At 45.5% G+C, this 16,291-nt stretch overlaps 1 protein-coding gene across 1 annotated transcript in view; it reads left to right on the top strand.

The window, feature by feature from the left end:
- Positions 1-16,291, top strand: part of PITPNC1 (phosphatidylinositol transfer protein cytoplasmic 1) — a 318,864-nt gene that overhangs the window by 279,670 nt on the left and 22,903 nt on the right. Inside the window, exon 7 of the mRNA XM_073005099.1 lies at positions 11,860-12,015. Within this exon, the coding sequence (XP_072861200.1) occupies positions 11,860-12,015 (156 nt within the window). The remainder of the gene's footprint in view (positions 1-11,859; positions 12,016-16,291) is intronic.

Genomic DNA, 16,291 nt, shown 5'->3' with positions numbered 1-16,291 from the left:
CTAATATAATTATATACTTTTGTCATGCAATCAGGAACCACACATTGATTTAAGCATCCACATCGTTTTTGCTGTGCAAGCAATGCTTTTCCAGTCTTATTCTGAACTGAAGTGAGCTGTCAGTCCCGACAATTCTCAACTGCTTTGGAAATGCAATCCACTGGTGTTCCATTTTTAATACTGCAAAGTCTTGTTTTATTCTTCAAGAGTATGAACCTGAAATGTACATGAAGATGCTGGAATAGATACCATCTCAAACTCAGCTGTCATTGACTGAAGAAACAAGCCAAGGGCAGTCCATGAATCAGGGAGGGAGGGCAGGGTCGGGCACAGCCAACTGGTCCAGGTTTCTTGCTCAGTCAGACCCACTGTGCAAGGACCTGAAGGGCATGAAGGCAGCTCAGATTATGGCCCTGGTGACAGTGACAGGAAGGCAGTCAAATGCCTAGGCAGATAGGGGTGGGACCCCAGTGAAACCCCACTTGCAAGCCAAAGACAGTTTAAAGCCTGAAAGCCAAGCTACAGGTTAAATCCTTAGACGGGATTGAGAACTGGTCTTTCCTCTGATTGATTCCCATCCTTCACCTATTTTAAATATGCCTACTCTTTCCTAATTGGTTATCTACACTGTCGTGCCCACTTTTGAGTGGTATCTTCACTTTAATCTTTTTTGCATACTCACAAACCAGTCAGCACACACTCCCTATTGTTAGCCCATAAAAGCCCCAGGCTCAGCCATATTAAGAGACTTTCCCACTTTGGGGTAGGTAACCACCCCCAGTATCCTCTCTTTGCTGAGAGCTTGCCTTTCACGTAATAAATTCTACTCCACTCACTCTCTGGTGTCTGTGTGCCTAATTCTTCCTGGTTATGAGACAAGAACTCAGACCTAGCTGAGCTAAGGAGCAGAAAAAAAATCCTGCATCACTGGTTTTTATTTTATTTCCCTGCCTCTGGTGCCTGCCCACCTTGCTTTGTTTGCTGGGTTTTTTGTCTCCTACATCTCAGGGTTACCAGGAGCTTGGCCTCCTGCTTTCCTCTACTTGCTGTCTCTGCCCTATCCTTTACTTACTCAGTTGCTTACCCAAGCAGGAAGACCACTACTTAGGTTCTCAAGGGTTTGCCTGTCCATATTCTGGTCAACTCCAGGGTGGAAGCATGTCTCCTAAGCCTCAGGACAGTTGTTTACGTGCAACTATCAGAGGTAAATACCCATCATTTACCTCTGTTGGGAGGAAGTCAAAAGAAACCAAATTTGCCTGTTTAAATCCACGTCCTGTATTTTAACTCGTGAGAGCTTCTTGGGAGGTATAAATTTCCTTGTTTTCAGCTTTCTGGCTTGTGGCTGATTGTGTGAACTTTTAGTGTGCTCTGGGAAAGAACAAAGCAGCATTCATTCTCTTCATCTTTGGTAATCCAGTTAATGCACCTGTTTTATAATATGCTTGATGGATGTGTTTTGTTACCTGTTGCTGAGCAACAGCCCCAAAATTTAGTGGCTTAAAACAATGACAGTGCATTGTTTCTCACAATTCTGCACTCTTGACTGGGTTTAGCTGGCCAGATCTGCTCTTCATGGTGTGAGCTTGGATTGAAATATCTAAGATGGCCCTTTCACTCAACGTGGTCTCAGTTGAGATGGCTGGAGCATCTAAGACCTGGTTGAGCATCTTGCCACATGGTCTTACCACATGGCTAGCTTGGGCCTCCTCACAGCATGGTGCTCTAAGGTAATCAGCCTAGTCTTCTTACATTGTGGAGGGTTCCGGTTTCTGGCTTCCAGCTTCTCTTGAAAGGCTAAACTGGCCAGGTGCGGTGGCTCACGCCTGTAATCTCAGCACTTTGGGAGGCCAAGGCGAGTGGATCACGAGGTCAGGAGATCGAGACCATCCTGGCTAACATGGTGAAATCCCATCTCTACTAAAAATACAAAAAATTAGCCAGGCGTGGTGGCAGGCGCCTGTAGTCCCAGCTACTCAGGAGGCTGAGGCAGGAGAATGGCATGAACCCAGGAGGCAGAGCTTGCAGTGAGCTGAGATCACGCCACTGCACTCCAGCCTGGGCAACAGAGCGAGATTCTGTCTCAAAAAAAAAAAGAAAGAAAGAAAGGCTTAATTGACACAATGTCTCTTCTGGTACATTCTGTTGGTCAAAACAAATAACAGACCAGTCTAGATTCAAGGTGTGGGGAAATGATGAGAGGAACAGCATGTCAGCACATTGGGGGAAGGAATTGATGGTGGCTATCTTTGGAGATGTATGGTAGATAATCTCTCAATTTATTGGTCTTCTCTTTTTCTTCTTTTCTTTTTTCCAAATTCAACATTATTTTTATTGTATTTTTTAAACATACAAAAAGCTGTACACAGCTTTTTAACACATACAGCTTGATGATTTTGGACATAAGTATACACCTGTAAAACTGTCACCACAATCTATGCCATAAATCTATTTTTGTATTTTGGGTTTTTTTTAGAGACAGAGTCTTGCTCTATCACCCAGGATGGAGTGCAGTGGCACAATCTCAGGTTACTGCAACCTCCACCACGAAGGTTCAAGCGATTCTTGTGCCTCAGCCTCCCGAGTAGCTGGGACTGCAGGCGCACGCCAACACACCCAACTAATTTTTGGTATTTTGAGTTGAGACAGGGTTTTGCCATGTTGTCCAGGCTGGTCTTAAACTCCTGAGCTCAGGCAATCCACCTGCCTCGGCCTCCCAAAGTGCTAGGATTACAGGCGTGAGGCACTGCACCTGGCTGCTATGCCATAAATCTATCCATCGCCTCCAAAAGTTTCCTCCTGCCCTGTTTTATTATTTTATTATTATCTTTTTACTCTGAATGGCATTATAGGGTATAGGAACACAGAGCAGGCAGGAACTAGTCCCATGGTCTCAAGCAGCAAATTTCCCAGCAGTTCTGGGACGCTATGGAAAAGCATGTCGTCTCTGCCCTGGACTATAGGATTGGATACATTACCTAAAGCCTCCTTTGACTGCCTTGGGAAATGCAATAATGGCTAACATCAATTGGGCACGTGCTACGGGCGAGGCCTTGTGTTAGCCTTTTTCATGTATGATACATATTCTATTTTATTATTTTATTTATTTTTCTTTTTGATGGAGTCTCACTCACTTTGTCACCCAGGCTGGAGTGCAGTGGTATGATCTCAGCTCACTGCAGCCTCTGCCTCTCGGGTTCAAGCGATTCTCCTGCCTCAGCCTCCAGGGTAGCTGGGATTCCAGGCACACGCCACCACACCTGGCTAATTTTTGTAGTTTTAGTAGAGATGGAGTTTCACCATGTTGGCCAGGCTGGTCTCAAACTCCTGGCTTCAAGCAATCCACTCACCTTGGCCTCCCAAAGTGCTAAGATTAGAGGTGTGAGCCACCACGCCCAGCCTCATTCTCTTTTTTTTTTTTTTTTTTTTTTTGAGTTGGAGTCTCGCTCAGTCACCCAGGCTGGAGTGCAGTGGCGTGATCTTTGGCTTACTGCAACATCCGCCTCCCAGGTTCAAGCAATTCTCCTCCCTCAGCCTACCAAGTAGGTGGGACTACAGGCGCCCGCCACCATGCCCAGCTAATTTTTTTTTTTTTTTTGTATTTTTAGTAGAGACAGGGTTTTACTATGTTGGCCAGGCTGGTCTCGAACTCCTGGCCTCCCAAAGTGCTGGGATTACAGGTGTGAGCCACCACACCCGGCTGAATCACATTCTTAAATAGCATAGTCTTTCCAGGCCTATGCATATGATTTTGGTGGTGGTTTCCGGGTTGGTTTAGGCAATGGAAACACAACATGGCAAAATTAATAGAGAAGATTCAGAAATGTCACCCACACTCAAGGTCACCAGCCCCTCCCTTCACAGACACACTTACTCCCTTCGGATACTTATTATTCATTCTCTTTTCCGTCCCCCTTCCCAGAATCTCTTTTGTCAGTATTGTTCTACTCCATTAGCAAAACAGACTTAATATCCTATTAATCAAATATTTGTCTTACTTGAGTCCCTTTCTCCTCTTACCCCCAGGCCCACTGTCTTCCTACAACAGAGACAAAGAAGGAAAGACCCTGAAGGAAGCTCAGGGAACCCTGATCGTCTGTGTAGAGTTGAGTCTGTTCTGAGTGGAGGGAAGTGCTCTATGACCACACACAGACTATACCCCTTCTAAACACCCAGGACAGAGAACCCTGATCATCTGTGTAGGGTTGAGTCTGTTCTGAGTGGAGGGAAGTGCTCTATGACCACACACAGACTACACCCCTCCTAAACACCCAGGACAAAGAAATGTGGTCAAGGTGGAAGGCAATGCAGTACCTGCTTCCCAAGGAGCACACTCAGGAAACATGCTCAGGGTCATGACTGTGATAATATGACTTTAGACCAGCCGCGGTGGCTCACGCCTGTAATCCCAGGACTTTGGTAGGTCAAGGCGAGTGGATCACAAGGTCAGGAGTTCGAGACCAGCCTGGCCAACACGGTGAAATCCTGTCTCTACTAAAAATACAAAAATTAGCCAGCGTGGTGGTGCATGCCTGTAGTCCAGTTACTTGGGAGGCCGAGGCAGAAGAATCACTTGAACCTGGGAGGCGGAGGTTGCAGTGAGCCAAGATCACACCACTGCACTCCAGCCTAGGTGACAAAGCGAGACTCCATCTCAAAATAACAATAATAATAATAATAATATGACTTTAGGTAGGACCATCAGCAAATCCAGAGCCAGTGCATGCCCTGAAAAACCCACCGAGGTAGCAACATAGCATTTTTCAGATTGTACTTTTGTATTTTTTAAATGTTTATGATATGTCATTTCATACCATAAAACTCACCCATTGAAAGCATACAATTTGGCCGGGTGCAGTAGCATATGCCTGTAATCACAGCACTTTGGGAGGCCAAGGCAGGTGGATCACCTAAGGTTGGGAGTTCAAGACTAGCCTGGCCAACATGGTGAAATCTCATCTCTACTAAAAATATAAAAATTAGCCAGGTGTGGTGGTGGGTGCCTGTAATCCCAGCTACTTGGGAGGCTGAGGCAGGAGAATCACTTGAACCCAGGAGGCAGAGGTTGCACTAAGCTGAGATTGTGCCACTGCACTCCAGCCTGGGTGACAAAGTGAAATTCCATCTCAGAAAAAGAAAAGAAAAGAAAGAAAGAAAGTGGTGTATAATGCAACTTCTTTTTCATATACTTATCTAGTTGTGAGCCATCATTTTAATCTAATTTTAGAACATTTTAATCACCCCAAAAGGAAACTTGGTTCCTGTTTGCAGTCATTCCGTATACCATTCCCTTCCCCCAGCTTTAGGCAACCACTGATCTGCTTACTTTCTCCATAGATTTGCCTCCTCTGGACATTTCTTGTCCATGGAATTCTACAGCGTGGCCTTTGGTGGTTGGCTTCTTTTATTTAGTGTCATGTTTTCTGAAGTTCATCTATGTTGGTGCATGTATCAGTACTTCATTTCTTCTTTTTTTTAATTTCAACTTTTAGATACAGGGGGTACATGTGCAGATTAGTTACATGGGAATATTATGTAATGCTGAGGTAGGGGGTATGGGTCCTGTCACCCTGTAGTGAGCATAGTACACCATGGACACAATTTCATTCTTTTTTATGTCTGTGTAGTATTCCATGGGCACCTAGATTCATTTCGTGTCTGCTTTTGTGAATAGCACAGTGATGAACATATGAGTGCATGTGTCTTTTTGGTAGAATGATTTATTTTCTTTGGGCATATACCCAATAATGGGGTTGCTGGGTTGAATGGTAGCTCTGTTTCATATGTTTGTTGGCCACCTGTATGTCTTTGAGAAGACTTCATTTCTTCTTATGGCATGGTAATATTTCATTGTAAGGATATAACATATGTTGTGTATCTGATGTAGACAAGCCCCTAAATGGGTGCTTAGCCCAGGAGGTTCCTGGCTTTGCCCAGGAAAGAATTCAAGGGTGAGCCGGTGGCATTTAAAGTTGAAGCAGTAGCAGCAGAGGTGCTGCTCCTTGCAGAGCTGGTCTGTACCCCAAGCAGTGTGCCCAGAATAACAGCACAGAGGCAGTTCTGCACTCATTTTATACCCACTTTTAATTATATGCAAATTAAGGGGCAGTTTATGCAGAAATTTCTAGGATGCGGGTGGTAACTTCCAAGTTGTCAGGTCATTGCCATGGAAAGGGGCAGTAACTTCCCAGTGTTGCCACGGTGATGGTAAATGACATGGCCGTTTCTTAGGGAAAGCTGCTTCCACCCCAGACCTGTTTCAGCTAGCTCTCAATTTGGTCCAAAGACTGAGCGAGCTTCTAGAATCAAGTCTTCATTTCTTGTTGTTGTTTTTTGTTTTTTGTTTTTTGTTTTTTTGAGATGGAGTCTTACTCTGTCGCCCATGCTGGAATGCAGTGGCCTGATCTTGGCTTACTGCAACCTCCACCTCCTGGATTCAAGCAATCCTCCTGCCTCAGCCTGCCCGAGTACCTGGGACTACAGGCACATGCCACCACACCCAGCTAATTTTTTGTATTTTTAGTAGAGACGAGGTTTCACCATATTGGTCAGGCTGGTCTCGAACTCCTGACCTCAGGTGATCCACCCACCTCGGCCTCCCAGAGTGCTGGGATTACAGGCATGAGCCACACTGTGCCTGGCCTCATTTCTTCTTATGGCATAATAATATTTTACTGAATGGATATACCATCTATTCTGTATCCGTTCCTCAGTAATGCAGTTGCTGGGTAACTCTGTTTTAAGTTCTTTGAGAAGTCTCCAGATGGCTTTCCACAGCGTGGACTAATTTACATTCCCACCTACAGTGTATAAGCATTCCGTTTTCTCCACGGCCTCACCAACATCTATTGTATTTTGACCTTTTAATGATAGCCATTCTGGCTGGTGTGAGATGGTATTTAATTGTGGTTTTGATTTGCATTTCTCTGATGATTAGTAATGCTAAGCATTTTTTCATGATTGTCGGCGACCTGTATATCTTCTTTTAAGAAGACCTCATGGCCGGGGCTGGGCAGGGACCGCTTGGCTGTGGGATGTGCACCGCCCCGGCACCTGCTTGCCCTCTGTGCTCACCCAGGGCCGCCGCATGCCTATGGCTCTGCTTCCAGCCAGGAGCCCTGAGCACGGGTGTGCAGACCCACCCTAAAGGGCGGCCCAGGCCCCACGCTAGGCAAGGCTGGCGAGAGACTGAAGGCAGCATGCGAGGCCTCTTCTGGGAGTGGGGTTGTGCTTCCCACAGTGACCTCAGCTCCACTCCCGCTCAGGTGAGCCCACAGGCGAGAGCTGGGAGGCACTCCTCCCAGACACTCCACTCAGACCATAAAGCACTCCTGTTTCAAAAATAAATAAACAAATAAATAAAATAGAAGACTTCATGGCCGGGCATGGTGGCTCATGCCTGTAATCCGAGCACTTTGGGAGGTCAAGGTGGGCAGATCACTTGAGGTCGGGAGTTCGAGACCAGCCTGACCAACATGGTGAAACCCCATCTCTACTAAAATACAAAAAATTAGCCGGGCATGGTGGTGCATGCCTGTGGTCCCACCTACTCGGGAGGCTGAGGCAAGAGAATTGCTTGAACCCAGAAGGCGGAGGTTGCAGTGGGCCAAGATCATGCCACTGCACTCCAGCCTGGGCGACAGGGTGAGACTCCATCTCAAAAAAAGAAAAAAAGAAAAAAAAGAGACTTCATTTATTTTTATGCCAGAATAATATTTCATTGTATGGACATACCACATATTGTGTATCCATCAGTTCAAGGAAATTTGTATTGTTTCCATTTTTTTTTTTTTTTTGGCCATTATGAATTAGAACATCCATATACATGTTTTGTTTTTTGGAGTTTTGTTTATTTTTTGAGACAGGGTCTCACTCTGTCACTGAGGCTAGAGTGCAGTGGCATAATTACAACTTAACGCAGCCTCAATTTCCTGGGCTCAACTGATCTTCCCACCTTAGCCTCTCAAGTAGCTGGGATTATAAGCACATGCCACCACGCCTGGCTAATTTTTGTATTTTTTGTAGAGAAGGGGTTTTGCCATGTTGCCCAGGCTTAAACTCCTGGACTCAAGTGATCCACCCGCCTTGGCCTCCCAAAGTGCTGGGATTACAGGCACGAGCCACTGCATCCGGCCCATGTACATGTTTTTGTGTGGATATGTGTTTTCAAATCTCTCGGGCAGATATCTGGGAGTGAAATGGCTAGGTTAAATGGTAATCCTATGTTTAATCTTTTGATGAGCTACTGAAATGTTTTTCGAAGTCGCCACACTATTGATATTTCTGTCACAATGTAGGAGAGTGCTAGTTTCTCCCTATCTTTTCCAATGCTTGTTATTGTGAACATAGAATTTCAACTAGTCTTTCACTTAGGTATTTACCAAATGTTGGTTAAGATTCCGATGTCCCAGCCACATGTGTGTGATACGTCAAATAGGGTTCAAGCTTTCACTCAACAAGCATGTATTCAATATCTGTGATGCACTCACCTGCCAGACCCATGACAGGGGAAGCTTCAGAAGCATAAAGGAGGAGCCCTCATTCTGAGCCACCCAGGAGAAGGGGTCCTTGGAGGGGATGAAGTTTTTATTTTTATTTTATTTTTTATTTATTTATTTTTTTTTGTTTTTGTTTTTGTTTTTTGAGACAGAGTCTCTCTCTGTCGCCCAGGCTGGAGTGCAGTGGCACAATCTCGGCTCACTGCAACCTCCGTTTTCTGGATTCTAGTGCTTCTCTTGCCTCAGCCTCCCTAGTAGCTGGGATTACAGGCGTACATCACCATGCCCAGCTAATTTTTTTTGTATTTTTAGTACAGACAGGCTTTCACTAGGTTGCCCAGGCTGGTCTCAAACCCTTGACCTCAAATGATCCACCTACCTTGGCCTCCCAAAGTGCTAGGATTACAGGCCTCAGCCACCATGCCTGACCAAGTGTTTTTCTTTCTTTCTTTCTTTCTTTTTTTTAATACAGCTGGGGTCTTACTGTGTTGGCCAGCCTGGCCTTGAACTTCTGGCCTCAAGCAATCCTCCTGCCTTGGCCTCACAAAGTGTTGGGATTAAAGGCATGAGCCACTGCACCCAGCCCCTAACTTAAGTCTTGAAGCAAGGAAAGGAGAGTCAGTCAGAGTGCAGGAGTTGGTGGGGGAGAAGGAACTTCAGGAAGGGGGACCAGTGCCTATCTAGGAGGTTCCAGACTCCTGGGGCTTTGGAGAATGTGGCCAGCGGGAGCTTCTTAATGCTCACAAGAAAGGTGTGGCATTTGGAGGCTGGTCTGGAAAAGATGCCAGAAAAATAAGTAATAACATAAAAGCCCTTGTACTTCCTTCCTGCCAGGGCATATTACTTTTATGCTGCACTCATGGTGCCGTGGACAGATTTTGAGGAGGGGAGTTTACATCTGGGAGGCCGCTGTGGCAGCAGAGTGGGGAATGGTGGATGGAGAGATTGAGAAGAGGCAGGCGGGCAAGCATTCACCCTCTACTTTGATGAAGGCCTGGCGTCAGCCTGGCATGGAAGTTGGCCCTGGGAGTGCACTGTGTTTTTTAGAGGAGCTACAGTTGTGGAAGTGGTCACCATAGCAAAAAGGTCCTGCCAGAGGAGGCAGATCTGTAAGGGAAGTCAAGGGCAGCCTGAAAGCCCTCTTTAGAGGCCAGTGCCAGATAGCCTTGGCAGAGCCACAGCCAGACATGAGGGAATAAACCTGCCTTTATTTGGAAGCAGCCTGCTTTTACCTCCCAAGCCCACCCCTGAGACACAGTCTGGTCTGCATTCAAAGGGCTGGGGCTGTCCCAGCCAATGTGGTTTTGTGTCTCATCCTATCTACTTCTCTACACAGGACCCCCTGACTGCCAAGTTTACCAGCCGGGCCAACATGGCAAAACCCAGTCTCTACTAAAAATATAAAAATTAGCTGGGCGTGTTGGCAGACGCCTGTAACCCCAGCTACTTAGGAGGCTGAGGCAGGAGAATCACTTGAACCCGGGAGGCAGAGGTTGGGGTGAGCCAAGATCAAGCCACTGCCCTCCAGCCTGAGTGACAGAGCAAGACTCCATCTCAAAAACAGAAACAACCAAAAACCCTTTTACCTGTTTTTCATTCTTTTTTTTTTTTTTTTTTTTTTTGAGACGGAGTCTCGCTCTGTCGTCCAGGCTGGAGTGCAGTGGCTGGATCTCAGCTCACTGCAAGCTCCGCCTCCCGGGTTCATGCCATTCTCCTGCCTCAGCCTCCCGAGTAGCTGGGACTACAGGCGCCGCCACCACGCCCGGCTAGTTTTTTGTATTTTTTAGTAGAGACGGGGTTTCACCTTGTTAGCCAGGATGGTCTCGATCTCCTGACCTCGTGATCCACCCGTCTCGGCCTCCCAAAGTGCTGGGATTACAGTGTTTTTCATTCTTATAATTGAAGTATAATACAAATCTTAAGTGTAAAATTCAGTGAATGTGTACACGTTACATCCAGATCAGCATATAATCATCCCAGAAGTTTCCTTCATGTCGCTTTGCACCAAACCCCAACCATCAAAGAGACTACTGCTCATTTAACTTCTATCACCGTGCATAAAGTTTTGCTTGTTCTTGAATTTCAGTTTGAATCATACAATGTATACGCTATTGCATTTGACTACTTTTGCTTAACATAGCATCAGTGAGAGTTGTACATGTTTTTGCATGCATCAGCCATTTGTTCTTTTTCATTGCTGTCTAGTATTCCATTGTGCACCTAGACCACAATTTATCTGTTTGGTTTCTTGCTGATGGACATTTGGACTGTTCGCGGTTTTTGTCTACTGCATTTAAAGCTGTGGTGAGGCCAGGTATGGTGGTTCACACCTGTAATCCCAGTACTTTGGGCGGCCAAGAAGGGAGGATCACTTGAGGTGAGAAGTTGGAGACCAGCCTGGGCAATATAGTGAGACCCATCTCTACAAAAAAATAAAAGAATAAATTGAGGCCAGGTGCGGTGGCTCACGCCTGTTATTCCAGCATTTTGGGAGGCCAAGGTGGGCAGATCACGAGGTCAGGAGATCAAGACTATCCTGGCTAACACAGTGAAACCCCGTCTCTACTAAAAATACAAAAAATTAGTTGGCATGGTGGCGGGCACCTGTAGTCCCCGGGGAGACTGAGGCAGAAGAATGATGTGAACCCAGAAGGCGGAGCTTGCAGTGAGCTGAGATCGCGCCACTGCACTCCAGCCCGAGCAACAGAGTGAGACTCCATCTCAAAAAAAAAAAAAAGAAAAGAAAAAATTGAGACACAATATAATTCATCCTTTTAAATAAATGTGCAATTCAGTGGTTTTTAGCATATTCAGAAGGTTGTGTAACTATCACCACGGTCTAATACCAGAACATTTTCATCACTCCAAGAGGAAATGTTATATCCATTCATAATCACGCTACATCCCTTCCTTTCCTCAATCCTTGTCAACTACTAATCTACTTTCTGTCTCTATGTTTGTTTGTTTGTTTTTGAGATGGAGTTTCACTCTTGTTACCCAGGTTGGAGTGCAATGGCGCGATCTTGGCTCACCGCAACCTCCGCCTCCCGGGTTCAAGCAATTCTCCTGCCTCAGCCTCCCAAGTAGCTGGGATTATAGGCAGTAGGTGGGATTACCACCACACCCAGCTAATTTTGTATTTATAGTAGAGACGTGGTTTCTCTATGTTGGTCAGGCTGGTCTTGAACTCCCGACCTCAGGTGATCTGCCCGCCTCGGCCCCCCAAAGTGCTGGGATTACAGGCGTGAGCCACCGCACCCAGCCCTGTTTCTATGTTATTTCATACTTATTCCCGACATTTAATATCGATCATCAAACTTTTAATATATCAAATTTCTTTGATTTTTTTTTTTTTTTCGAGGATCCTAAGCACTTCAAGTCAGAGAAGACAGGACGGGGACAGTTGAGGGAAGGCTGGAGAGACAATCATCAGCCCATCATGTGCTCCTACAAGCTGGTGACTGTGAAGTTTGAGGTCTGGGGACTTCAGACCAGAGTGGAACAATTTGTACACAAGGTAAGTGGCCCAGCAGCAGTTCCTGGGCTATGGAAAAGGTAACTGTCTATATTGCCAAGTTAAAGTACATGATACACAGCAGGTGCACAAATACTGCACCAACATCAGGTCACTGCATCTCAAAAACACTTTTTGGGCCAGTCAGGGTGGCCCACACCTGTAATCCTAGCACTTTGGGAGGTCGAGATGGGTGGATCCCTTGAGGCCAAGAGTTCAAGACCAGCCTGGCCAACATGGTGAAACCCCGTCTCTACTAAAAATACAAAAACATTAGCTGGGCGTGGTGGTGGGTGCCTGTAACCCAGCTACTCAGGAGGCTGAGGCAGGAGAATCGCTTGAATCCGGGAGGCAGAGAGTGCAGTGAACCGAGATCACACCATTGCACTCCAGCCTGGGTGGTAAGAGAGAAACTCTGTCTCAAAAAATAAAAAATAAAAAAATGAAAAACACTTTTTGGATGAAAATGCATTTTATTGCATGGGTTCAATTTTCTTCCAGTAATAGATGTTTTACACTTCGTCTCTCATTCTGTGACCTCCGTGTCTGTTAGGCAGGTGTATTTGGGAAATACATTTCTCACTTTGGTATTGGGCTCATCTACTCTCAGACAGAGGCACGTGGGAAACAGCCAAAGGGCTTATCTGTGAGCACAACCCCTAAGGTTAATTGCCACCCAAAAGATCTGCAAATGTAGGCACCTAAAGCGGAAGATGCCCAGAGATAGAACAAGAAACCCCAGTAGTCCCATTAGACAGTATACCCCAGCATTTCTGTTCCTTTAATAATTCTGTTACCAAAGTGGCCAGGTGCGTTGGCTCATGCCTGTAATACCAGCCCTTTGGGAGGCTGAGGCAGGTGGATCACTTGAGGTCAGGAGTTTGAGACCAGCCTGGCCAACCTGGTGAAACCCTGTCTCTACTAAAAATACAAAAAAATTAGCCAGGTGTAATGGCACGTGCTAGTAATCCCAGCTACTCAGGAGGCTGAGGCAGGAGAATTACTTGAACCCAGGAGGCAGAGGTTGCAGTGAGCTGAAATTGTGCTACTGCACTCCAGCCTGGGCGGCAGGGCAAGACTCCATTTCAAAAAAAAAAAAAAAGGAAATAATAATAATAATTCTGTTACCAAAGAATTGTTAACAGCCTCAGGATGCGGATTTCAATTGTATACCTACTTTGGCTAAGCATGTTCATTTTGGGTTTTTTTGTTGTTGTTGTTGCTGTTGTTGTTTTGAGACAGAGTCTCACTCTGTCACCAGGCTGGAGTGCAGTGGCACGATCTCAGCTCACTGCAACCTATGCCTCCCGGGTTCAAGCGATTCCCCTGCCTCAGCCTCCCGAGTAGCTGGGACTACAGGTGCGCATGCCACCATGCCCAGATAATTTTCGTATTTTTAGCAGAGACAGAGTTTCACCACATTGGCTGGCATGCTCTCAATCTCTTGACCTCGTGATCTGCCCGCCTCGGCCTCCCAAAGTGCTGGGATTACAGGCGTGAGCCACCGCGCCTGGCCAGCATGTTCATTTTGTAGCAGAATCCCACTTGGTGATGATCCACATTTTCTCAGGGTTTCTAACATGACTCTGTCCCTCATGGGAGAAAAAAATGGGAAATGCAATGTTGAGCATTGCCCTTTGTAGCTGCTCTCATTTTCATAAGAATAAATACTACTCAAATTGTCTCTACATTCCAGATAGGCTGGTTATCTGTTTATTTTTCCACTTAAAAACTGATAAAGAGTAGCTTTCCAAATTATTTTGGAGTCACTGGAATTTAACCTTAATGCACTCAGCTTTTCATTACTTAGATGGATTTGTCTATTGAGATTGGGGTCCAGTTAACAATAAAAAGTTTAGTTCTGGAATTTAGGTCCAAGAACTAGACTGCCAGTCTCTTGAGCCCTCATAACTCAGGCTCATGGTAAATGGCGGACTCTGGCACAAACATGAGAGCCCTGGGTGTTTTCTTGAACAGAGAAGCATGCCGCCCCTCTCCCGTGCTCCAGAACCCAGCCAGCCAGCCAGGAGCCAGAATGAAATGTGAAACATAGAAATCAAGCTCCAGGATCTCCTGTTTTCCTCCTGTGTCCTGGTTATCACACAGGAAAGCAATTGCAGCTCCCAAAGTACATGTTTTCCAGCCTCAGCTCTGTGTCTATGTAAGACAGTATCTTCCTTGGTTTCCCACAGCATCCCTTTTTGTGTGTGGCTTTTTAAGGTAAAAAGACCTCCTCCTTCTAGGGCCACTATCATAGTGTTTTTTTGTTTTGTTTTGTTTTTTTGAGATGGAGTCTCAATCTGTTGCCCAGGCTGGAGTGCAGTGACATGATCTCGGCTCACTGCAACTTCCGCCTCCCAGATTTGAGCAATTCTTGTGCCTGAGCCTCCTGAGTAGCTAAGGCACAGGTGCGTGCCACCACACCCGGCTAATTTTTGTATTATTAGTAGAGACGGGGTTTCACTGTGTTAGCCAGGCTGGTCTCAAACTCCTAACCTCAAGTGATTTGCCCGCCTTGGCCTCCCAAAGTACTGGGTTTACTGTCGTGAGCCACCATGCCCAACTTCATAGTGTGTTTTATTTCCACTCACAAAGCACATTTATCAAAGCCAGAGTTGTCAGTTAAAAAGAGAATAATACAAAATAAAAATAAAGCTGGGCACAGTTCACACCTGTAATCCCAGCACTTTGAGAGGCCAAGGCTGGCGGATCACTTGAGGTCAGAAGTTCGAGACCAGTCTGGCCAACATGGTGAAATCCCATCTCTACTAAAAATGCAAAAATTAGCTGGGCGTGGTGATGGATGCCTGTAGTCCCAGCTACTCGGGAGACCGAGGCAGGAGAATCACTTGAACCCAGGAAGCAGAGGCTGCAGTGAGCCTAGGTCATACCACTGCACTACAGCCTGGGTGACAGAGCAAGACTCTGTCTCCAAAAAATAATAATAATAATGATAATAATAATAATAATTTAGAAGGCCATATTTAGATTGCCCCAGGGTCCACTGTGTTTCTTTTCTCACAGCTGACTCAAGCTAGTTTTAAGAATCTGTTTCTTGAAAATACCTGTAAGATTTATGCCTTGCCCTTTCCAAATATAATGAAGTGTTATTGACACTCAGAAACACACCTGCTCTGGCATGTGAGTCGCTAATGGGTATCTGAGGCTAGCATTTGCATGGGTTGAAGGTGCCAGGGATGCCTTTCTCTGAACACCTTTGTTTTTTTAAGAATCTATTCACAATTAAGGGGAAAAAAATGTTCGAAAGCGAGCCATTAGCACATTATTGAATTCTTGTTTCCAGCCGACAGCTGTGTTGTGCTTCGTGTAATAGGGTACATTTACTGATGCCTCGATGCTGTTCTTTTGATTTCCATGAATTTGAGACACTCAGCACTCAAGTGTGTATAGCTGCGTGTTGTTTCTTGTATTCATTATGTGTTTCCTACTTTCAAGTCATAAAAGCCTCACTAGATATCCAGAGGCCTGGAGTCATAAACACTTCATTATAAATGCTTTCCTTGTTTCTGCAAATTCACCGAATTAAAATCCTTCATTTATTGAAACATGCTTGAACCTTCCACGAGAGGTTTTTGACAATCACTGGATTTGTTTGGCAGGAAGAAAGGAATGTTGGAGGGAGACTGTGAGTATCCAAGAAATGTAAAAAGACATATTTACCTAGGATGGAAAAGAATACCATGAAATAAAAACACATGAACAGTATTCACACACACACACACACACACGCACACACACAAATGGTATATACTATTTTCCTTAGCCTTCTATTGCCATTATGTGTCACCATAAGTAACAATTTCATCCCTTTTGTGTCCAGTCAAGCTTATCATTCCCATTATGTTCTATTCTAGTTCAGGTCTCTTTTTTCATCCTTTCAATGATAGTTAAAATAAACCGCCTTTTTTCCCTCCTTCTATTACTTGAAAGTCAAACCTAAAAGGATATTTATTTATATTGTATCTTACACCTTCATTTATGTTGGTTTAAAAATTGAGGCCGGGCGCGGTGGCTCATGCCTGTAATCCCAGCACTTTGGGAGGCCGAGGCAGGCGGGTCACAAGATCAGGAGTTTGAGACCAGCCTGACGAACATGGTGAAACACTGTCTCTACTAAAAAAATACAAAAATTAGCCGGGCATGGTGGCAGGCACCTGTTAATCCCAGCTACTCAGGAGGGTAAGGCAGGAGAATCACTTGAACCAGGGAGGCGGAGGTTGCAGTGAGCTGAGATCGCACCACTGGACTCCAGCCTGGG

Source organism: Chlorocebus sabaeus, chromosome 16 (genome assembly GCF_047675955.1).
Source record: "Chlorocebus sabaeus isolate Y175 chromosome 16, mChlSab1.0.hap1, whole genome shotgun sequence".
Taxonomy (NCBI): Eukaryota; Metazoa; Chordata; class Mammalia; order Primates; family Cercopithecidae; genus Chlorocebus; species Chlorocebus sabaeus.
The sequence above is the reverse complement of the archived record's forward strand: the minus strand, read 5'-3'. Positions and strand labels throughout refer to the sequence as shown.